The following is a 26,186-nucleotide window of genomic DNA, read 5'->3' as shown; positions in this document are numbered from 1 at the left end:
TAAACTCTAACATGATATTATTTTTTAAAATAAGAGAAATAAGAAAACCGATCACGATAATAGCTAAAAATATCAAAACTTTAATGGGTTAAAATTGTAGAAACTACAATTTATTTCACCAATTAATTCGATATTAATTATTTTCAGTTTGAGCATTAAAATGAAACGGGATTGGAAAACATAAACGCAAATTTAGAGGGTTGACTAGACTTTTTCAACTTTATTTTATCATGTCGACCATCTCAAAACCAATGCACAAATTTTAGAAAAGTCTTAAAGTTAAAACTTCCAGTATCAACACAAAAACAATATTTCAATATTATTTTCATATTTTAATGGTATTTTAGGTTATAAAAAAATACAATGTAAATAAAAAAAAATTACAAATTTAGAGTTATTAAAAATATTGCGAAGTAATAAAAATCCATTTAAAATAGAATAAATTTCGATATTTCTTATAATACTCTCCTAGATATTGTTAAAAAAAGTTTGACCACGCTAAATCCTATAAGAAATCTCAACAAGCTTATGTATATGTCAGCAATAACTTTTTCTTTTACTTTTTTATTTAATTAAATTACTTCAACATCTTCTCTATTTTGAATTTTTTACACAAATATTTTTTTAGAAACACACAAACATACCCCAACTAATATTATTTTGTTAGAGAAACATTATGGAAGTTTTTATAATATATATATATATATATATATATATATATATATATATATATATATATATATATAATTCTATAGATGTGTAAAGTAATAATAAAAAGATAATAATATTTTAATAACTTTTTTTTAATAATTTTTTGAGAACATGTGTTATCATTTTGTTAGTCTGTTTGAATTTATTTTAAAAAAAATATTTAAAACGAACTAATCACAAACTGTCACGTATGTGTTGTCAAAAAATTTAAAAAAAAAATTGTTAAAGAAACTTCTTTTTTGTTTATAAAAAAAAAAAAAATCACAAATCATGACTCGGCGTGCTTCATCATTTCACTCGTCTTATTTCTTCTTCTTTTAATTATAAATTAAAAAGAACCAAGAAACTGATTCCTTTCTAATTTGAGTAATATTTTTATTTTATAACTTTAAATTACATTTATTAGCATTTGTGTTTAAAAAACAGTCAGTTCATCGATAAAATAAATTTGATCCAATTTATTATTTTGTAACAACGAGATTATGTTTTCAGTAAATTTTGTTACAATAATGACACATTAATAACCCTAATTTTGAATATAATATATATAAATTAATTAATAAATTAATTAATTAGAGTATTTAAGTACAATATCTTTACAAGACGCGTGAGAGTTTATATGAAAATTAAAATTCTTTTTTATAATAAACCAAAATCTCCATAAATATATTGTACTATTTTCTTTACAAAATCAAAAATATTTCTTACCTCATTTAGATATATCGAATATAGTGTTATTCAAGTTAATCACCGGTTGATAAAAAAAATCTTGTGTATTTCGGAAACAAGGCCATTTTAACATAATGTTGTATTACCATTTTAGTGATTGCGATGTTTAAAAGTGATTTATATCAATACTACTCATTCACGATTCACTACTTTATAAGTAAATATGTCAAATTGTAACTAAACTAATTAAAGACATTTTTTTATTGATATTAATTTTATAAATTCAGGTTTATTTGAACTTAGAATTGCAAACTCCAATTCAATGCACTATTTATGCCAATTTTTTATTTGATTTTTATTCCCCTTTAATATTTTCTACATACATATATTGATGTACGTACGGTATAGTTTTTATTTATTTTGTAGATATTTTCTTTTATTATAGATAATTATTTTAATTTAAAAATAAGGTTAAATTAAAAAAAATCAGATAAAAATTGTTAAGAAAAATGATAAAAAATATCACTCAAATGATAAAATTGGTAAAAATATTAAAACAGACCATTACTTAAAAATTAAAATAGAAAATAAAATATGAATAAAAAAAAGAAAAAAATATCGGTATATGATTAAATTTAGAAAAAAAATAAAGCTATTAAATAAAAAAAAGTTAAATTTTAAAAAACCACTTAAAGAAAAAAAGTGATAAAATTAATTTAAATAAAACCGGTATTTAAGAGGTAAAATAGAAAATAAAAAAATATTTTTATATAATGGTTTGACTTTTTTTCCTGGAATGATTTGAAGAAAGGTATTGCAACGTGTATAAGATAAAGTGTGAAAAGAAGCGATTAACAAAATAAATTTTGAAAAAAAAGCACGTTTATGTGGGAGTGCTTCAAAATTTTGGTGGATAGTGAAGCCTATTTTGTTGGGTAACTATAACAAAACAATTCCATTTCAGCAATGCAAATACCAATTATAGAAAAGGTTCTTCGTACAACATAATAACCATACAATTTGGAGAATTTTAAGGATTAAAAAACACGTAAGACTCGTCGTATAAAAATATAAAACAAAAAAAAGAAATATTCCTTTAATTGTATAGATTATCTTATCTTACTGGTAAATGGAAAACCTATGGAATTTTGTAACATTCAATGAACAGACATTCTTTTGTTGTATGGCATGGTGAATGATTCATGTTTTTGAAATCGCTATATTATATGATTATCCTACGAATTGTATTAACCTTTTAAAAACATGTACGAGACACTAAGTTGGAATAGTTGTTCAGAATATGCATTTTAATATTTATTCTTTAGCTAGGAAAATCAAAGTCGTGTACTTCAAAAATCACACTTTGCAAGAATCTTATTATAAAGCGTTTTATTTAAACAACACTAATAGTAAGAGATTTGTGCTGCCCGAAAGAGCCATCAGCTACTAATTTCGTCAAAGCATGCAAATAAATAACTCATAAAGCACCATATCAATTAAACCAAACAAAGAAATAATAAATAAATTTAAAATATCTTATGATGGAAATATAATGATTCAAATATGAACATTGATGGCTTGGATTCAGCAGCCAAATTTTATCAATGTGTCCCTTTTGCACTAACCATCATTGTATATAGATAATATCAAAATCTCTTTAAATAATTATCAAAATTTATATACCAATTACAATATAATCCTTGCTTAGCTGATCTTTTGTTTCTCAATCACTGCTTGCTTTTGACACTTTAATTTTTTTTTTTTAACTTGATAATTACAAATTAAATTCTGCCAAATACGACATAAAGAATCGCCGTTTCAGGTGGTAGTAGAATGGGACTACAACTCTACACTCTTCCGAAGATCCAACGAGTACGACAAAATTTCAAACTCCAACACCGAGAAGGGCATATTCGGAATTTCAACTTTCACACTGCATCAATGCACAAACACGGCACAATTACCAAACTGTCCTTGAGATTTTTAGTAAGGCCACTTCATGAACTCGTCGAGATCGAATTCATCGAACGCCTCTTGCTCCTCCTTATAGGGATGACACGTAAGCGAGACGCCAACGTCCGCCAGTCTTAACGGCGCGTCGATGTGGAACCCGAGCGCGTCCACGTCACCGTAATGGAAACTGTCGAACGGCGTCGAGTCGCAGTCGTAGGTCAAAACGGACGTCGGCGAGGCCACCAAGTCGGAGTACGACGCGCCGCCGTCGGTGCTGAGGCTGTCGATGGCGGCAAAAGGAGACTCCGCCACCGGGGGCGGCGTTGTGAGGGGGAAATTGGTGACGGCGTTGGGACCCTTGAGTTTGACGGCGGCTTTGTCGTACTCTGTGGCGGCTTCCTCCGCCGTGTCGAATGTTCCGAGCCAGAGGCGTTTCCGGCGGGTCGGGTCGCGGATCTCGGCGGCCCATCGCCCCCACGGCCGCTGACGGACGCCGCGGAACTTGGTGCGGCGTCGGGCCGCTTCGGAGGGTGGTGGAGGTTTTTTGGGCCTTCTGCACTTTGAGACTTGTTCGGAGGAACAAGAGGAAGCAGAAGCTAAACCAGAAGAATATGAACAAGAAGAAAGGGAGTTATCCGGGAGAGGAAGGTGCATACTGATTTGGGTAATTTCTCTCTTGAGTTTCCTGGTTGTTGGGTTGTTTTGTGGTTGTTCGTGGTCGGAGTCAGAATCAGTGGCGTCGTGGTCGGTGATTATGATCCGAAGGAGCCTCCTTTGGGTTTTGGTCTTGGTTTTTGTCTGTGGGTTATGATCAAAATTGGAATTTGGAGTGGCGGGGTTGATGGGGTGGAGGTTGAGTGTTGAGTGTACGGACATGTCTAGAGGATTGAGGGAGAGATGGAAGAAAGTGAAGAATTGAAGGGTGAGGAGTGTGTTTTTGTGTCTAAGGTTGTTTATTTTTGAGAGAGTGTGAGAGTAAGAGGTGGAAGAGGGAAAGTTGTGGTGTGGTGGTGGAGTGCATGAAGGGTGGGTTTAAAGGGCGAAAGAATTTAGAGGGTATGGGGGAAAAGTGGACAAGTAGATGTATATGCTGGGGGAATTGAGACGTTTGAGAACTTTTGGTGTTGGTGATGCAGAAAGAAACCGAGATGTTTATGGGTAACAACTAACAAACTTTTGCTTTTCTTCTGGAGATATATTCCAAGAGAGAGAGAGAGAGAGAGAAGAGAATATGGCCAACCTTGGATACGCTTCAAATGAAATCTCACTCCGCTTTTGGTGGAAGGATCTAACACACACGGGGTAAGCGTGAGTGAGTGAGTGAGTGAGTGAAGAAGATAGTGAAAAAGAAGGGTCTTTGGCGGGAAGGGAGAGGAAAGATGTGTTTAGAGGGTAACCGGAGCGAAGAGAGAGTGGAAGGTTGGAGAAAACGGAGAAGAAAACGAGATGAAAGGGTATAGGGTAAAGGGTATTTATAGTGCACGGGGGTAGTAGTGTTTGTGGAAGGGTTAGGGTGTGAAAAACATTTTTCTCGTGAGAGTGGGGTTTTTTGTATTGAGGTAAGGAGTGTGAGTGGAGGGTGGTGACCTGCGAGTGTGTGTGAATGTGTCCTTGTCGGGAGTAGAAAAATCATAAGTTCCATGTTCCAGCTGCCACTGATGACGTGTCCCAACCCATGTTTCCTCAACTATAATCCCACTCTTACTCTTATACAACATCAAAATCCCACTCACATATTCCTACTCCCACTCCCACAATTTACCCTTTCACCTTTTTTACTCTTCAAAATTCATCATCATCATCATCTACCTAATTTTTAATTTTGTTCTTTCACTTCCAGCGGGCCTTATATGCACAAGGGCGTGCTTCCTGATGGGTCATGTGTGACGCTTCCTCATGTGAACTTTATCTGTGACTTTTCAACCTTTTTCACTACCCCAATATACGCTTTCATATACACGTTGGTCAAGCTTAGCTCCCTCGCACCACGCCAAACGCAATTAACGAGCCCCGACTTGGAAACTTTTTCCCAACCGTTGAATTTCCTGTCAATCTCTGTGCCTTCCTTGTTTTTGCCATCCACCCAAATATAATAGGCTACTCGAACCTCTTCTTCACTAACATACACAGATAATTGTGTTTCTTAAAAATCTCGACAAGAGTTTAATAATGCAATTTATTAGGTTAAATCCATAAATCTTGAACATCTATGTTGTCTTTCTTCTCTTCCACCTCTCCAAACAATGTTTGATGAAAAGTTATTATGATTTAGCAAGGACAGTATTGGGCTGGGTTAGTCCAACTCATGATGAGGCTGTAACATAGTCTTTTCAGTACAAACTTCTGCAGCGTTTGTCTGGGCAGAGATTTCAGGACACTGCCTCGCTGTAAGCATTAGTTATCTGCAACAAAAAGGTCCAAATATCATCCTGCACGGATTCTATTTCACCAACCCAACCGAATTTCTGTGGTGCCTGAAAAACTTTCTTTTTCCTATTTTTTACCTCAAACCGCAATACACTTACCGCAATTGGATTTCCAACCAGGAATCTGCTAATGGAGAACCTCTTACTGTTTAAAAGATTTCGGAGAAAACCATCCATGCACACTAAAATAATGCAAATTCATACCTAGAGAAAAATACAAAGAAGAGAAAGAATTACATGTATTATATGCGCTGAAAAGAAATGTAAGAAAGTTGAATTATTTATGGTGATTTTAAATTCCTCACAGATGACATGGAATGTGTACTTTTCAAAGTATGAAAGGAACATACAAGGATTTGCATGATTAGGTTATAAACGAGGCTTTACGTACTTTAAACAGATCACTAAATATGCTATTAACCATTTGAATGTACAGATCTAATATATAGGCATGATGAACATACTCAACAAAACTTACGTAACAAAGCTTTATTTTTCTTTTACCAACTTTGTAATTCAGACAAGAGGAAAAATTTGGTCGTTTTCATTAACAGTCACTTTATTTTATGTCTGACATACTGAAAAAATTATGTTTTGATAGCATAAACTAAAATAAAACAAAACACAAAGCTGGGAAGACCATGACACACCCATGTCTCCCCTCGCTCTATCTGACAACCTCTGCGTTGTTCGAAGGGCAAACAAACGATTCTCAATCGTCAGAGACGTGTGTCTTGCTGCCTCTTCTTCTTCCTTTTTTAATTCCAACTATCATAATCAGACATGGACCCTTCTTTTAAGATCAATTGTCGCTTTTAAATGGCCTTTTATGGAGAAATTATTAGCTCAAATTTCAAAGCCAGACCTTATTATCTATTACATCTTTACCAATATATACTGTAAAAACAATATTTAAATATTTCAATCTGCTTAAAAAATCAAGAGTTCAACAAAATTTTAATATATTAGATATCTTCCTTCATTTACCATCACCTATTCTAAATTTCTTATGGGTGTGGTATGAAAAAGTTCAATTTTAAACTGTAAACATAACAATGAAGTTAGTTCTTCCTAGCATACGGGTAATGGCTTCAATTTCCTTGAATTGGACCAGTAACAAACAGTTCAACCAGTTGAAATTTTTAGTCAGATCAGAACGACTCTGCATGCTTTATTAAAATTGCTATTAAAAGATAAACTGAATTAACTAAAAAAACTGCATTATTTTGAATGAAAACAGAGCTAATCCGTTTCTTAGTTTAGTTCTTAAAATCAGACTACTTTTAAAAACCAACTATTTTGACGGAATTGAATCAGTCTGCTAAAAAACAGGCTTCAAAATGAAACGGGTACCAAGAAAAATTCAAAAAAGTTTGAAGAGTTCGATATTTCGTTCAGTTGCAACAACCAAAACCCATTTTAATTTTTGGTTTCTACTAAATATCGGGTCAACATGTTTAGCTTTTTTTAAGGATTTGGTTAAATGCAAAACTTAGATCAAACATAAACTAGCTTCTGAAACTAAAATTCAAACCCCGCTTAATTTAGATATAAGATCAGATTTAACCGCAGTGATTATCTATTTTATTAACTGGAATGATAGAAGTAAGGAGGAATAATTAAAAAGGTTTATTTAGGGTTTGTTTGGCTTGAAGAAGAAGCAAAGGTGCTAGATAGTTAAACACGTGTGGTGTTACCCTTCTTGGAGAGCAAAAACATTTGACAATAAGAGTGACCCCGCAATTTGCTTGTCAACCAAGTCAAGAGTCTTTTTGATTACTTTTTTTGCTAACTTTTCTTCTAAGTCTTTCAAATTTGTATTAACCACTCGCTTAGCAACTTCTTATGACCTCATCGCAAACGTGTCACACTCTGCTATGCATTTTCCATGCACCACAAATTTTAAATCACAGGTCAACCTGACCCTTCAACTGTATTCAGATATCTGCCTAATTTCACTGCATGATTTGGCAAAGGGAACACCGGAAATTAATCATGATTCAACCATTTTTTTTATAGGAATGACATGAATTAGTAAAGTTGGAAGAATACAAGTGAAGAGCTTCTTCCTCTGCAGCATCACATCACAGCAACATGAAATGAAAAACAAAAATCTCTATAGCTTTAGCCCCTTATAATTGAACATATCCATACCATGCCTTTCGTTTTCCGAGGCACCAAGTGATTCAACTTTCCTTTTGTTTATACCAAAGGACAAATATATTCCAAATTATTGTCACAAGTTTGAGGTTGGACCGTCTCCATCAAAATAATGTTCAAACACAGACCTTACTAAATATCAATACCTTCTTGTCTGAGACATCCACTTCCACCATAACATACTAATATCTAACCAAGATTTTAGTGAATTAAATCACTTCTTCTCTTCCCCTAATGCATAAAACTCTTTTCTGTATATGCTCACATCATAATTTCATTTTTCTTTTCAAAATTATGCCTACCTTGTAATGATTGCATTACTGTTACTTGTTTGGAATATCAACTCAACCAGCCGAAAAGTTTGCATAACTCTACATTCTCCTGTCCCCAGAAATTGGTAATAATAAGAGAAAGTATTCAAAATATTTTGTTCTTTTACGTGAATAATGACTTTGCTGCTTCATTTTAACAGCTAAGGCACCACTAGGATCATCATCCCATGGCATGATTTTGTCTTGTGAATGTGTGAAATTTCAGGTACAAGTAGATCATTGTTGTTGGGATCCTTCAAAAGTGAACCAGTTGACTAAAGGGCCTAACAACAGTGGAATTAGTTTCCAAATAATCAAAATTTCTTCACTATATAATCAGAAGTTTCAAGTCAACAAACAGTTCAGAAGTTGAAAACTTTCATCACACAATCAAGTATATAACCTCTGTTCGTTTACTTATAAGCTACCATTTCTCAACCCTCGGTCCCAATAGCTCTATAAGCTTTGAAGTTTTTACTTTTAGCTGTAGCAAGCAATTACTCAACACAACTTACACTATATTCCAATACTCACACATTACAGACAAAATATGACATGGTGATTCAGAAAATTGGTCTAGCTTCTATCAGAAAGTTGAATACAACTGCTGCAATCTTTATGTAAAACTAATAAATATGAAAACGAACAAGCAAAGTAAAATCAAACCTTGGTAATGGTTAGTGCTGGGCTACATCGTTCCTTGCGAATGTGCCATCGCTGTTGATGCTTGGTTGGAACACCTTAGTCTAAAAGACAACCTGCACTGTTAAAGATTGTTAGTGTCATCACATCTAAATAGGCTATGTTTGGTTCAGTTTAGCTCACTTCAAAGATCAAGTATATAAAGCAGAAGCTGTTTGATTATATTTGCTGTGTTTAGCTTGAAAAAGATAAATCCAGAGTGATCAGGAATCAAAAAAGGCGTGAAAGAGGAAAGAGAGGGAATGGTTAGGACTCTGGTCTGAACTTCAGAACACCTCAAATCCTAGTCAATACAACGCGATTATACCCCTAAGTTTACCTCTCCAGGTACCAGTTTTCTTTTCTGCTTTTATGTTTCGTACAAATTAGATACAAGACTATAGTGAAAATTTCCTGATACACTTTTACATACAGTAAAATAGTAAAAAGAATGTAAAGTTTTATATTTTTTCAAAAATTAAGATAATAAAAAGTAATTAAAGATAATATCATATAATTATAAAAGATTTTAAGTGTCTGAAATAATATATTTAAGGGAAAATGTATAATATTTTGGAAAGATCTTTCCTGTCAGTATCCAATCCACAGTGCCTGTCGATTTAGAGACAATTGTACAGTGCTACTACAATACTGAAACCAATCGTAATTATAAGAAAAATGTTTTTTTTTTTACCACTCGACAACCAAATCCAAACCATATTTTTTTTTTTATGAAGTGGTTTGTATTTGTGTGAACCAAACGGGTTTTAGGTTCAAAAGTGGGCTTTTATTTCTTGCAATCCCGTAATTTTTATCTGCTTACTATAATTCTTTAGAAGGTTGAATCTATTATTTAAATGATTTATATTTTTTTATTTTCAAAATGTTGAAACAAGTTGTATAAAATTTTAGTTTAAAAACGAATTTAAATTTTTTGTCAAAGTATAGAAATTGAGAGAGATAACACACATCGCTGGACCTTTTACCATTAGAAGTATTTATGTGTATATAAATTCATAATCAGACTTTTTTTAGTCAATGTGAAACTTTGTTTGCACTCCAACAATTACAAACATGTTTGATTCTTTTTAAATGATATTTTATCCTTTGTGAAAGTAACTTCCAGAATACTTGTTCTATCAATCTTTAGAAACGAGCATTCCAAAAGTTCTAGAACATGATTTTTAAGATAATTATTACAAAAAGATTTTGTTTCCAAAATTTCCAAAACAAGTTGCGGATTACATTTTAATTTAATTTGTTTGTATTCACTTAGTGCTAACATTATTAAAATTGATGTATACTGCTCACAGTATGCGTCTACTCTTTCTTCATGCTCTGTGTATTCAAACTTCAGTTTTAAACGTAATCCTGCTAAGCAAGACAATGACAATGCCAATCAAACCTACTATTTAGTTATCATTAGTCTTGTTCAAACTTACATATATCATGTCGGAGATCCTAAATTATAATATATAATCTTTATTAAATTATAAATAAACTTATCAATTAGATAGAATAAGAGCCTAATCGTTTTTTGTAAACTATTATGTTATCATTTTTAGATTTGGATTAAATCAATTATAAATATATAATCTAACGAACAAAATGTTAATTCGTTAACTTAAGGAAATATATTGAAAATATTAGCTAGAAATAAAGTGAAATTATAATATATTAATAGAAATCCCTATCTTATAAATTAATATGGAAAGATTAAAATAAATATAAATTCATTTAAAACATTAAGTAATTTCATAATTGAATAAAGGTTTAATACATAATTTGGTCTTTAGTTTTGTTTTGTTTTTCAAAGTCTTCATATCTTTTAAAAAAGTTCAGTAAGGTCTCATATTTCGTTAAAAATGGTTAAAAATGGTCCTTTTGGCTAATGGCGTTAAAGACATAACAGTACAATTATCCTCGTGGCCAAAACTGAATGATGTGTACAGTTTTTGCAATACATGACATATATAAAATATTTGAATGTGTAAACTTAAAAAAAAAAATAGGGTTAAATATGCTTTTAGTCCCTAATGTTTCACTGATTTTTGGTTTTAGTCCCTGCATGAAACATTGATAGCATTTAGTCCTCGTAGTATGGAAACATGTACGTTTAGTCCCTAATTTTGGACGGCGTTAATTTTTTGGTGAGGTGGCTAACGGCACTGCCACCTCACCACTGTCCACTGCCTGCCACGTAGTTTTATTTTAAAATGGAATGAAATGAAGCATTTTAGCACGGGTGTCGTGACTTCGTTTTTTATAAATCACATTTCAAGCAAGCTTAAGATTGTTGTTCGTGATCTGAGTTAGGGGGCAAAGAAAGTTGTGGAGGGAGGGCGTACATGTGAAGGTTTGAGATTGTGTTGTTGAAGAGGTAAGTTCGTTGATAATCACTTTACCTTCAATGTCAATCTTTTCAAATTGTTCTTTGACCATCTGAAGCTCACGCTGAATGGATAACTCTAGTTGAGATTAATTTGATACAATATCTGAAAGACTTAGTCTTATTCACATCACATGAAATTCAACCAAAGGAATCACACCATAATCATAACATGCTAATTCACACGCACACGGGACATCGTATGTTGTAACACCCCTAACGGAGTGCCATTTGTAGAAATGGAAAAAAATTAACGAAAATTTCAGATTTTGTTACTTACTAGTGGCATAACAGAGTGTCACGTGTTAATTTATAAAATACAAAATTATGCCAATTTTTTTTTCGTTTATATAACGTCACGGAAAACAAAAAACCTTAATTGTTGAAACATCTTATAACATAAAGCTCAAACCTTACAAATATTTAAATCCATTGTTCCAAAAATATAAAACAACTTTAAAACATAAGAAATTCCCAGCAGTACCTAGTTCACATTTCTCTCGTCGCGCAACTTCAGTCCTGCCTTATCTGCGATGTCATCTACTCTCGTACAAGTACAATCATTGCAGATGGAACCACAACCACAAAAGGAAAGGGTGAGTAACTAAAAATATAACATAGCATACAATTTCAATGTTCATTCACCACAACACAGACTATCATAGTCATAACATTACAATACATCACAGTAATCAAAACATGACTCAGATCATTCACACAAGCTTCTGTTGTTTCCTTGGATTTTGTCGTACCAAACCTGTTTCGCAAAACAGGACGATTTGAGTCATCTACAACTTCAAACATATCTCCCCAACTACTCAAGGACAAACGAGTAAAAACTTCGGTTAGGTGCACTCACTGAGCATTATACTCAACACGAGCCGAAGTTATTGGGCAAGACATCCAACCCTCTCAAGTCCTTGCACACGAGGAAGGGTGACACTCAAATCTCAATCTTCGCAAAGACTCAACACACCATCGTATCGCAATACGAAAATCATTCGTTCGACAAATATTCTAAGGAAATAACAGAATGCTCGCTCTCACAATATCACCATCACAACCATACATATTTTCTAGTACCATGTACAAAGTCAACCAAATTTATTGGCCAACAATTAATTAAAATTCACAAATAATTAATAAATTAATTTTCACAATTAAATGATTTAAATACTTTTCTACTGACACACCCCCCACAAAATTATTAAGTTCACAACCTGTCCATAGAACAAATATTTCTAGTGCACCCATGTTTTTACTAAATTCACAACACAACACATTTTTAATGTACTTATTATCTTAAATACACTCTCTTTTAACTTTACCAACACAACTCGACCTCACTAATCTTCTTAATTTAAAAGCAAACTTCATTTTTCTCTCACCAAGTGGACCATACTTGAAACACTCATTTCTCATTAAATCTTCTTTACCACTCTCTTCCTTCCCTCTTTCTCTTTTGTTTTTTCCATTCAATTAAATAAAACCACACTTCACTCACCTTTTCTCAGAATTGTCGTGGACCTCACTCCTTATATCTCTCACTTTATTTGACTTGTGCAAACCAAAAGTCATTCACTCCTCCCTTCAAAGTTCACGTAACACACCTCTCCACACCACACTATTTTCAAAGATGTTTTAGGTCTAGAAAGATTTTGGAGAGTAGGATGAAACCTTGTAAGTACAGGGTGAAACGTCCTTCCTTAAACGGGAGGTATTTTCTTTCAATTAATAACTTGTTGACATTTAGTTGTAGGATTTGTTTGTCAAGTTTTGTTTGTTATTTCAAATTTTTTGGGAATGGGCTCCAACTGATGAAGACAAATCAAAATACATTGTTCGTGGAACCCTCAATGTTGATGATCACGGTGTTGGCAAAGAAGAAGAAGAGGATGATTTTTTGTGAGTAAATTTAAGAAGAATTAAAGGCGCATATATGACATTACGAAAGAGATGAGCTGACTAGACTAAAAGTTAACTACATTGTCACTAACTAACTATGTCTGAGTTTAATTTTTAAGGTTTAATACATCATTTGGTCTCTTTTTTTGGGAGTTTGATTCAAAATGATCTCATTTTTGAAAAAAGTTCATTAAGATCTCATATTTCATTAAAAAATATTCAATATGGTCCTTTTCGTAGACGTCATTAAAATCATAACGGTGCAGATACCACTGTGGCCAAATCTTAGTGAGTTGTTTAGTTGAATGATTACGTGACACCCTGAAGTGAAGTGAGTTAGTGGAAATGTTTAAAGTTGAGGTTATTATGTCTAATAAAAGGGGTGGTTAGGGTTCGTTCAAGTTGTTCAAATTTTTTTAGTATAGTGGTTATGGGCGGATTTGTGATATGAAAATTTTAGTTCAAAAGTTACAGAAAAGGATAAACAACAAAATCAAATTAAACCCTAACCCCTAAATTTATACTCCCAAATTCAAAAGAAAATACTTAAACAACAAATTTATACCCCCAAAATCATTGTCAATCGAACAAAATACGTATATTTAACATAAAATCAAATTAAACCCTAATCCCCAAATTTATACCCCCAAATTCAACAAAAAATATTTAAACAACAAATTTATACCTCCAAAAGTATCATCAATTGAAAAAAATACCTATATTTAACACAAAATCAAATTAAACCCTAACCCCCAAATAAAACAACAAGAACATCAACTAATTAGGCTTAGATTAGGATCGCTTACCTCATGTACGTACGATGTTCCACTTACACCTTCAAGGAATCAGCAGCCATCACCAATTTCACAACAACTTTGAACCCAAAAATGGCATAATCAGATCAGGGTTTTTGACTTTAATCCAAACTTAAACTATTTTACGTTTTTTTCTTAAATATTTACACATTAAAATGACTTCACAGCGCCACGTAAGCATCGAAATAAGCAGCTAATTAAGGTTTCACCACGCTAGCATCTGCATCGTTATGATTTTAACGACATCTATAAAAAGGACCATATTGAACATTTTTTAATAAAATATGGAATCTTAGTGAACTTTTTTCAAAGATGAGATCATTTTGAACCAAACCCCATAAGAAGGAACCAAATGATGTATTAAATCAACTTTTAAATAGTTGTGGGACCAGCTGACAATTGTAAGTAAAAACTACATTGTAGGTTTCAACCTTACAAACGTCTTCTAAACTAAGATGTTCAGGCGGATTCATAATGAAATTGAATATCATATTAACGTCAACATTTTTCGTATCAAACAACTTCCTACACTCGATAACTATGTCTATCTTATCTAAATAAATCTTATCTCTAACAACCCTCAACCCTAATTCCTACACAGACATCTCACAAATTAAAACCAACAACATCAGATCTAATTAAAAACCCACCCCTCCTTCCCATCCATTCACTACATAACTCACTTAAAACATTTCTATTTATCTTCACAGACTCACTCAACTGTGTGAACCATCTAAATGGTGTACCTGCAATTAACGATTTTTGTTGAAATGACAACTTCTTATTCAAACTACTGGTACGGCACGAATGCCTCAAAACAATCAATGAACGTGTAAGTAAGATTAGGTAACCCTTTCCAAAGGAAAAACAAACAACGACTCAAAAACATACATACCTTACTGGAATTACAGCAATCACAACATTCACAAAATATACACCAAGAACCTCCAGTCAACGTATTCACCAAAAACCTTCTTAACAATTACTTCACACGCAACAGAGGGGTTTCGAAAACCAAATTAAACCCTAAACCCAATCATTCAAAAAATTTCTATGCCACAAACACTTTATTAAAATCAAGAAACCCTAAACCACAAACACAAAAATAACCCCATTTATGCCTTTTAACAAAAAAAAAAAAAAAATACGTTTCTTACCAGCACAACGTGCTATATCAGCCTGGCAGTGACGGATGGGACAAGACAAGGAAACAAAATTGTGTCGCACGGAATGACAGAGTACCTTGCTTGGGAGATGAATGCTAGGGTTCGTCAACCTACACGAGCGAGGCACGACAAAGAAAGAGGATAATGGAAGAGACCTTCGATTGGACTGAGAGGAGGAATAGAGAACACAAGGGAGGCAGAGGTGTCACCTGAGTGGTCACCTTGGTGAAAGGAGATGAGGGAGGGACGACAGCGGGAACGAGAGGACTGCGACAAAAACCCCTTTTAGCGAGAAGGCAAGGGAAGAACGAGAGGTTTGCGTGCGAGAAGGAGATGAAGGAAATAGATGACTGGAAGTCGAAGTGGGTTTTGATTTCAAATGAACCCGCGCACCACTCTCTCAATTCCACCGTGGCTGAACTATACAAAAATGAAAATAATAAAGAAATTGATACCTAGTATGACACGTCACTGTTTCAAAATGGGATTATCATTTTCCTTCGAAATTTATGTAAAAAATGAATATTAAATTTATCCATATATATCATATGCCTTTTGAAGCATATATTAACACATCACCACACTGTAATTGAAAGATCAATAGACATCAAAGAGGGTATCAATTATTTATCATATCATTAACCATGCCATGATTTGGTGATACAGAAATACACATTGCTAACAATCAGTAGAACAAATGGGAGAGATTGTTCTTGAATGAAGATCATCAATTGAATCACAACGTTAATACACAAGAATCCAATAAAGTAAACCTTCCTAGAAAACAGAACTGAAGTAATTCCATCTGTGAGAACTGTTTCATGCACACTTATATATACCTCTGAATGTTGCTTCCTGAAAGAAACAATTTCAAGAAAACAATTTGCTTGGAACACAAGAAAGAAAGGCAGAGCTAATTATGGAGTCTGAGCAGTTGATTCCTCCTTGGATCTATTCTCTTCCGAAGATGGCCGGTTTTCGGAGTCGGATTGCCGGATTTCTTCAATCATTCTCACTACTTCCTCCATGGTAGGCCTCATATCTGGAACCTTTGCCACACAGGCCATGGCAATCTGCAACATTTGCACCATTTCTTCTTCAATGTTTTGGTACCTCATTAGCTCAACATCAAAAACCTCAGCTGTCCACTCCTCCCTAACAACAGATTGCACCCACCTTGGGAGATCGACCACGTCGTCACGTCCTGGAGACTGTTGCGGGGCTTTTCCGGTAAGCATTTCCAGAAGGAGAACACCAAAACTGTAGACATCTGACTTGTGAGAGTGCTTACGCGTTTCAATCACCTCAGGGGCACGATAGCCTGCAGCTCTAGAAGGAGTTGCAGGAACATTCATTAGTGGGGTCAGGCCAAAGTCAGAGATGCAGCCATCGTTATCTTGGTTGAGGAGGACATTTGAAGATTTCACATTTCCGTGAGTGAATTTTGGACCGCCAACTGAATGTACGTGTGCAATTCCTCTGGCAATTCCAACAGATATTTTTATTCGGGAGTTCCAATCTAATGGAGTTCTTCCACTTGCCCTGTTACCTGTCACAGAATTCAGATCCAATTTAACTCATGTACATATACCATAAGAAGTTGAATAACATCCACAGGTATAGAAAATGAGATTATCCAAAAGACATTCAAATATCATGAAGTTCAACACTATGTATACGTAAAACTCATGTGTAATGTGTATAAACTCAAATACATAATAAAGGAAAACTAAAACGAGTTTAGAAGTTTTAACTGAAACAAGGAGAGAAACAGAAATGCATACCATGCAAGAGGGTTGATAGATTGCCATTTGGGATGTAGTCATAAACCAAAAGCTTCTCATCCTTGGAATAATAGTAAGCTCGAAGTGGCACAACATTTGGGTGCTGTCCAACTCTTCTCACAATCTCCATCTGCTGTTCAAATTCCCTTTTGCCTACCACGACTTCCTTCAACCTTTTCACTACAACTGTTGTTGACTCTTCTAATATAGCCTTATATGCAGTACCATAACTACCCTTTCCAAGAACTTCAGCCGAAGCTCTCAGCAAATCCTCTAGATCAAAATTATAAGAACTGCCTTCAAAGAAAACCAACTTGTTCTTCTCAGGTTCTTGCACCCCACTTCCAAACTCTTCTTTTGGTTTCTCAGTTCTCCCACCACTAGGACCCTTGCCTTTAGTAGGTCTGGGGCTTCCATCATCCTTTTTCTTTAAACAGCAAAGAACAATGATGAGAGCTACTAAAAGTAATAGCACACCCCCACCAACTGCAATTGCAATGATAGCTGCCTTACTCAATTTACTTTTGTGTCTTGAAGGAGTTGGTGGGACAGGAGTTAATGATGGAGGAGATGCAGGAGGGGCTACAGAGCATGGCCTTAGAGGTAATCCACATAGAGAGTTACCCTCAAAGGAAGAATTGGGGAAAGTCTGAAGAGCAGCAGGGATAGAGCCATTCAAATGGTTGTAGCTTAAATTCAAGTGCCTGAGCTTTGTGACATTGAGATTTGGTATCTCACCAGATAGGGAGTTGTTCTGGAGGTTCAACCTAGTTAGTTGTGTTAAGTTTTGCAATGTCTTTGGAATAGCACCGGTGAAGGAATTATATGACAAATCAAGTACATTGAGGTGGGTGGACAATGAGGTAGGTATGTTACCAGAAAGGTTATTATGCTGAAGGTAAAGATATTGTAGAGAAGGAAGAGAAGAAATATCAGGAGGAAGACTTCCACTGAGTAGGTTGGCACGGAGGCTGAGATTTCTGAGTGAGTCAATCTTGCCAAGTGTATTGGCCGGAATGGTGCCGACAAGTCCAATTCCAGGAAGCCGGAGCGAAACAACACGGGTGCCATTTGGATTGCAAGTGACACCTACCCAAGATGTACAAATTGAAGTATCTGAATTCCACTTTAGGTCACGGCGATGGGGGACAGAAGCAACAAAATCAAGAAGGGCTTGCTTATCAGAATTTAAGTCAGCAAAAACCGTAGGACAGAGAATAAGAAACATGAAAAGGAAAGGATGCACTCGAGGGAAGTAGAACTTCATGGCGAGTTTTGTGGTGATAAGGTATATAATATTGATACATGAATTTGAAGCAATATCTGCCATCCTTCATATTTTCCTGGTTTAGCACCATGACGACAAATCATAGTTAGAATACAATAGCATAAAGAAGCAAGCACTATCAATTATAATGACACAGATAGTTCTAGTTAACTAAAAGGCACATCTGAATCAACCAATAAATATCAAGGTAGCTGCAAGCCCTGAATCAATTTTGCAATCTCTTTTTTCTTGTTGTAAGATTTCCATTACCATCAGGGATCTAATGGAGGAATCAACCTTTTGAGCTTACAAAAAATACTTAATATCAGAAACATAGTATTTTAAAAATGCCTAATTCAGCTTCAACTTCGCAGAGTAACAATCATTAACAACAGAACAACAGTAACCTAATGAAAATATGCCTCTTGGAGCAGGGTATATACATCAGTCACAATCCTTGCCTAGCGTAACTAGGAATAAGTGATAAAAATGAAAATAAAAGAAATATTACATGATGTTGAACGAAAGTAATAGCATCATTTTCAGTTTTCAACGGTGGATATTAAAAGATATTGAATGACAACTATACCCACTAGGAGAATATTCAAGTTACAGTTGAAACATGCAATGCCCATACGTAAAGCATAGCTGCAAATCAATAACAAAGAGAAATGAGCAATGAAGAAGATGACTACAAAATTGAATATGTTGAGACAGCTTGGTCAGCAAGGAAAAGGAAAATGTTTGGTCTATGAAATAACAAATTCCTCTTTAATTAGTCTAAAGTCATTAATCAACTGGCTGGAACATTAACCATTTTTGAGAGACAGAAGCTTTTCAACAAAAGGTCCCATTAGAAAGCCAAGTAGATGAACCCCAAAAGAAAAAGAAGCCCAGGATTTTAGCTGAAGAGGAATATAAAAGAACTCAAGAACAACATTTACTGTCAAATTAAGTTGTTGGAGTAGGTAATTTAGCTTTCTTGTGACTTTATAACTTGAACTAACATTTCTGCTTTGAACTAACATTTCTGCAGTTAATTCTCAGATCAGATTTTCTTGCCAAACAGAAAGAAACAATGTAAGCTTCCTTCCTGCCTTTTTTTTTTGTCCCTGCACAGAAGAGGAACTACCCGAATTTCTACATTGAATACAGATGGACGAATTATGAACCCAAATTTTGTTCACATACCATATTTAATGTCTTGGGAAGGAAATTAAAAGACCACTGACAGTCAAAGTTGTTCAACAACTAAACTTTCATCAAAACAACAACTAAAAACAAAAAACATCTAACATAAAATAAAAACAAAATCCCAAGAGTTCCCACCATTAAGAAGTAACACCCCCACATCAACAAGAAAAACACCAAGCACTGGCACCAGAAAGAAACCTCAAAACTCCCTTTGAAGCACATCCTTCGGAACCCAACCCACAATGTGCAACCCATTTGATAGTTTGAAGCCCATAAGTGGGTATTCATGAAAACCACTGAACCAAAACATCCCAGATCTGCAAACTAGCACTGAACCAAAACACCCCAAGAGTTTCCCTCATTAAGAAGTCACACCCCACGTGAAGAAGAAAAACACCAAGCACTAGCACCAGAAATAAACCCCAAAACTCCCTGTCAAGTACATCCTTGGAAACCCAACCCACAATGTGGAACCCGTTTGATAGTTCGAAGCCCATAAGTGGGCACTGATGAAAACCACTAAACCAAAACACCCCAGATCTGCAAACTAAGTTACTAGCACAAGTTAGCACGCAGGGACAAAGAAAGGGGTGATTTTTCAATGAGTAATCACCTGAAAGGAGGCAAAGAGGAAGAAGCACAAGGATTCATGGAACAGCTCAGAGCTTAAACCACAGGGCGAGATGATGCATTCACACTGAAGAAGCTGAGCAAGTTGCAGCCTTGTACTGTGCTTCAGATTCTGAAGTAAGTAACAAATAATAGAGAATTTCAATCAGCGTAGCTCTCAATTGGGGCATGAAAGCTCAACACCACAGATAATTTGCATGAAAATGGAAGGCGTCGAGGTTGAGGCTACTATAGGAGCTAGAAGAAGAAGTGAAGACGCATGGTTCATAGGGAGTTCAAAATTAAAGTAAGAAAGGCTCAAGATTCAGGAAAGTGAGCCCTTTTACTTTAATTATTTATGTCGAAGTTGAGATAATTATAAATAAAAAGCAAAGAGGAAACAAAAAGGTCGCAAAGGATTAAAGAATGGTTTGGCCAGCAGAGCAATGCATAACACACAGTGACCACTCTTCTTGCTTCTTGACTAAACAAGAGAGAGAAAGAGAGTGAAAAGTCAGAGAACAATGCACACAAAGCACTAGGACTATGAAACTGTGTGATAATTCCTTAAACGGCCAAGATCAAAAGTACTCTCAGAAAATAGCAATTGCACTTGAGAGAGGGGAAGAAAGTAATTTTATGTTTTTCACCCAATCCCTCCCTATCTTTTCTTTACCTACTTTTTTTTAGAATAATTAGATTGTATAATTAGAGAGAGGGAGAGAGATAACAAAGAAAAATAGTCAATTAAATGTAATGTATAAAAAATAAAATACCGTTTTACTATGACAAAAATCCCTTCTTTGAATTAACCATTTTGGGTTGCAATATAGGACATGCAAAAATATGGATCCAATTTGAAATGAATAAAAATAAGAGAAAAATGGAAAGAAGGTATTTCTCTAATTAGGAATTAGAGAAATTAGGAAGAGTTCATCTTTGCTTTCTATTTGTAATTGATTCTCTCCCTTTCTATTCTAAGAAATTATGTCTCTTTATTGGAAAATTTTTATACCTCACATCACATGCATGGACTGCCATCAGATTTAATGGAATCATCCATTCACACTTCTCTCTGCATCTCATCTTCGTTAACACATTTCATTTTTGTACTTGTTTGTTACATTATCTTCTCATTTTCCCTTTTTTTTTCCTTAACACAAATTTTGCTTTTTATTTTATATGAAACAAACATCTCTTTTACCAGTTAACTATTTATGGTGCATATTCATTGTAAAGTAACTTATACTTTCGGAGAGAAACAATAAAACGAACTGGTATAATTTTATAAGGATAGTAAAAAAGTAAATTGCATTTCCTTTTTTCTAAGTGATTGAATGGATTTGAAACAATTTGAAGATAATGTTTTTTTTTTGTTTATTTGAGTAGATTTAGAAATATGTGAAACTGGATTTGAAAGTAAATTTTATAAGAATTAGTGTAGAATTTATTTTATTTATGTAATAGATTAAAAAATTTTACTTTCAAATTTACTCTCATTTACCTTTAAATTCATTCAAATAAATAATAAAAAAAGTTTATCTTCAAATCCTCTCAAATTCATTCAGTCATTCCTTCCAAATTCATTGGAGTGAATAAAGGATAAGTGATACTTATTACACAATCTTCTCTGTTTTGTTTTAAAATTATGCTCTCTTTTTTTCTGAAATATTAATTCATTTCAAAATATTGTCTATTTTAATAAAAGTGAATCCATCGAAGCAGTTTGATTGAGTAATGGATTTGTAAAGAAAGAAACATTAATTTTTTTTTTAAAAAAAAATTATGAAATTAGAAAATAGGTTCACTCATGTGATGAAAAATGAATGGGGTGAAATAGTTTTGTATAAGATTTGTGGTGTAATAATTGTAGTATAAAACCGTTAAGATTAGACTATGTTGGATCTAATATTAGTCAAAGTATTTGAATTAGTGATTGGAATATTCAAAGAAAAGAAGCACATGGTATTTATTTCTTCATTTATTTGTCGCGGTGATGAAATTGATAAAACAAGAGAGTCAAATAGAGTCTCTCCATTGAAATTTAATTTGCTCATAATTTCAAGAAAATAAACCAAATATAATGGAAAAGACTTAAATGCTTTAAAAATTTGTTTAGTTTGTAGTTTGCCTTTACTCTCTTCAGTGTTCCAAAGCATTGGATTCAATCGTCGATTCCTGTGAAAACAAAGTCAACATGTTTTTTAAACAAAATCAGTTCGCATCTTCTACCAAATTTTGTCGTGTAATTTGTTCTTTTGTTCTACATTGAAAACAGAATAACGGAAGCTACAATCAGAGGTTCAAACTCAGTCATTCTTATAATTAACATGGGATAAACTATAATTTCTAAAAAAAAAATGCTTATAATTAGTCTTATTTTTATTAGATTAAATCTATCATTCTGTCTTTTACATTTCCAGTGTTAATTTTGCCTACTAACAAATATTCATGAGGATCCATTTCATAGTTTATTAAATCTAAACAAATGAACTAAATTAATATAATAAATTATGAAGCACCCCAATATTTTTTTTTCTCGCAATAACGCTATTTAAAATAAAAATTGCAAATGAACTTGTGCCAACATTTACTGAAATAGACCTATTTATTATTCATGTATAGAGAATTGAATAATGTTGAAAATAAAAAAGAGGAGTATATAAAGACGGAGTTAAATATATTTTTAGTTCCTGTATTCTGAATGATTTTGGTTTTAGTCTCTCTTTCAAACTAAGGTACAATTTAGTCTTTCAACTTTATAAAACTTTGGTTTTAGTCTTTTTTACCAAATTTTTTGCTTGAAACAACAAATAAAGTTAAAAAAATTTGGTAAAAAAGACTAAGATCAAAATTTTTTAAAGTTGAAGGACTAAATTGTATCTTAGGTTGAGAGAGAAACTAAAATCAAAATCACCTCAAAATATAGAGACTAAAAACATATTTAATCCTGTAAAGATGGATTTGAGCGTATAGTATTTTGGAAAAGACAATGTTATAATTTATAGGAGTTGGTGAGAGAAAGAGAGAGAAATGAAAGCAAACAAAGAAATGTTGATCTAACTACTACTCCCATTGTTTCTTTTGCCAACCACTTCCACCTATTTTTTTGGATCTGAATATTTATTTGTGGGCACATAAATAAATGAACTTCATATTTCCAACACTGGTAACTATGAAATACATAAAATGGTGAACTAAACTATTCAGAAATGGGGACACAACCTCGATATAGGTTCTGAAGACAAACCACACATTAATCACCCAACCACTGTTTTATCGTAAGTGATGTGTTATCACAAAAGTCAAATGGAGTATGGTAGCTCAATTTCAGATTATAATATGGATTTTATATTTTATTTTCTAACAAAATTATGCTATGCATTTTATATTATATATCATATATTAAGTTTTATTTTAATGGTTAAATATATTTTTATTCACTAATTTTTTATTTTTAGAATTTTGAATTAATTTAGTCTCTTATTTTTATAATGGTATGAATTTAGTTCTTTTAACGAATTTTTGTTATATTTAAAATTATATTGTTTTGGTTGAGTTTGGCATTATAATAAAAAACTCTTCCGTATTTTTCTCCTGGCTAATTAATGTTATTATGAGTATCTTTAGTCAAATTTTTCTATGTTCTTAATGTCTGAACTTCAAACCGTGTCAACAGTACTAGTCAAATTATGACGTTGAAGCCAGTAATAAAGTCTTAAATACACAATAAATGCAATCACTTACCTTCTTACTTGTCAATATGGACTTACGATTAACAAAACTATAATCACAGTTCACTGCTTAATAAGTAAGACTTACTAGTAAACTTGATTAAAGGTTGTGTTTAAGGTTGATTATTCTTTTGCTCAATTGATCCCTTATTGGCCTGTGTGCAGTACATGTATCAAACAGTATAAGCAACTTAAATGCTATCATAAAATGTGTTTAAAACATCAAATAAACTTAATAAAATTTCGTTTAAAGAATTAAATCTATCTATTTCTAAAATTGAGAGATTAAATTGGAGTAAAATTTTAAAGAAATACTAATTTTAATTTTCACTAAAAATTAAGGGTCAGAAATATATTTAACTCTATTTTAATAATGCTCTATTTTTAATTTTTAATTGATATGGATTTATTTTAATTAAAACTAATCAAAGAAGTACCCACCTAAAAAAAAGTGAATTTAAGTGGATTTTTAATTGTTTTTACTTTTAATAAGATTACATTTAAGTTTTATTTGAAATTAATTCATTGGCCAAAAGAGGTGGACAATGATAAATCGGTAATGTAAGAAAAAAAAAATATGATTCACACAATTTTACAATTTTACTTCATCATCCTAATGACTTTATTGTACCACGATCATGCGTGAGGTAAAAAAATACTATATAAAATAATAGAATTATTTAATTTTATGGGTTAAATCTTAATTTTAGGATGAAATGATGATTAAACCATTATAATTTTAGAAGAAAAAAGAAGTTATTATATTTATATCTTACAAGAATGTGAGATGTTTGTTATTAATGTGAAAATTTTATTTGAGACCAATACATATGTGTTTGTATAAATATTTTGAGTGATGAAATATGTTGGATGTTGATGAGATGTCATAAATTAATTGAGCAACATTTTGTTTGAAAAAAAATATAGCATTTGAATAACATACAATAATAGCATTATTTTTTAACGTACTTATTGGAATTTTTGAAACCTACAATGACGACGGAAGCTGAAAAAGGTTGTGCTAGTTTTGTTTGAATGTTGAATGATAGCAATGGTCAATAATAGAGAAAACCTAACGAGTTTAAAGCTCCCATTCTTTAATCATGTCTCTACTTTAGCCCCCAAAAATGCATCATTGCAATTGTGGGAATCATGCTGGATCAAGACCACACTAAAAACAAAGAGCAAAATCACAGGACCTATCGAAAACAATAGTACTTAACTTTTTTTTTTATCAGAAAAGAAAAATAATAATAACATGAGTTTGGTGTAAAAAAATTTAATAAATTTAATCTAAGTTAATTATGATATTCATTGACCATGTAGAAAATGTTATATGTAATATTAATAAATTACACCAAATATTATATTAATTGGCTTGAATGGAAGAAGGTGTTTGAAGGAAGATTAGTTATCATTACAAACTTACGATTTGATTTAAAGGATGGGAGCTGTTAATATAATGCACACTTATGTTTAGTTATATATAATTTCTCTTTTCATTATCATAATTGAATATTATGAGGAAAAGACCACCATCACCAAATAATGTTAGTTATTGACAAAAGGAGTTAGGTATTAGGATATCATTTCTATTAATGTGATCTTTATCTAATAATATTAATATATATGGAATTTACTAATTTATGTAAAGAATTTTTTTAGTTGATTTAGGTTACAATAAAGTTTCGGTTAACAAAAAAAATTAATGATAAATTCAAGAGTATTTTAATAATTTTAAAATTTAATTTAAAATAAAAAAAAATATTTATTTATCGTATGATTAGTCCACGTGTAGATGAGTAGTTATTATTTTTTATTATATATTTTTTAAAATGTAATTGTTTTTTAAAATAAAAAATAAAATAAAAAGTTTTTTTTTAAAATAAAAAATAAATTAAAAGATAATAACTACCCAGAACCAATCAGATGACAAATAAATAATTTTATTTTTTAATTATAAATTAAATTTTAAAATTATTAAAATACCTTGATTTAAAGTTAGATTTTTTTTTATAAATTTTTTTTTGTAACTTAAAATTTGGTACACTATGTTAAAATGTACCAACTAAAAATACTCTTTACATGCATTAGTATATATATATATATATATATATATATATATATATATATATATATATATATATATATATTTGTATATAAAAAGAGAGTTGTGTTCTTTTATATTAAGAAAAAAGGAAGACGTCTCTTTATAAGTTTAATTCCTGTCAATAAATACAATTTAGGAATCACACTTGGGATAACAGGAGGTGATTGGGGAAGAGTGATTGAGTGGATTTGAGGATAATATTTTTGTTGTTTATTTGAGTGAATTTGGAGGTAAATGAGAATGAATTTTGAAGTAAATTTTTTTAATTTGTCATATAAACTAAATCCTACACCAATTCTCAC

At 32.5% G+C, this 26,186-nt stretch overlaps 2 protein-coding genes across 3 annotated transcripts; both read right to left on the bottom strand.

Annotated features, from left to right (window-relative positions):
• Positions 1–2,937: 2,937 nt before the first annotated feature.
• LOC106763139 (pathogenesis-related genes transcriptional activator PTI6-like) lies at positions 2,938–5,451 on the bottom strand. The gene has a single exon (XM_014647338.2). The coding sequence runs from the start codon at positions 4,207–4,209 to the stop codon at positions 3,364–3,366; it is 846 nt and encodes a 281-aa protein (XP_014502824.1). The 5' UTR covers positions 4,210–5,451; the 3' UTR covers positions 2,938–3,363.
• Positions 5,452–15,800: 10,349 nt separating this feature from the next.
• Positions 15,801–20,606, bottom strand: LOC106764895 (probable inactive receptor kinase At5g58300). 2 transcript variants are annotated; one of them, XM_014649331.2, is made up of 3 exons: positions 20,045–20,606; positions 16,971–18,313; positions 15,801–16,735 (listed from the first exon to the last, which is right to left on the bottom strand). In XM_014649331.2, exons 2-3 carry the CDS (start codon positions 18,298–18,300, stop codon positions 16,104–16,106), a joined length of 1,962 nt encoding a protein of 653 aa, XP_014504817.1. In that variant the 5' UTR covers positions 18,301–18,313; positions 20,045–20,606; the 3' UTR covers positions 15,801–16,103. The 2 variants fall into 2 exon arrangements, with proteins under 2 accessions (XP_014504817.1, XP_022637754.1); XM_022782033.1 differs by lacking the exon at positions 20,045–20,606 and adding an exon at positions 18,827–20,020.
• Between the last annotated feature and the right edge of the window lie 5,580 nt (positions 20,607–26,186).

The sequence above is a fragment of the Vigna radiata genome, chromosome 6, assembly GCF_000741045.1.
Source record: "Vigna radiata var. radiata cultivar VC1973A chromosome 6, Vradiata_ver6, whole genome shotgun sequence".
Lineage (NCBI taxonomy): Eukaryota > Viridiplantae > Streptophyta > Magnoliopsida > Fabales > Fabaceae > Vigna > Vigna radiata.
This window is presented reverse-complemented; position numbering and strand designations above follow the sequence as displayed.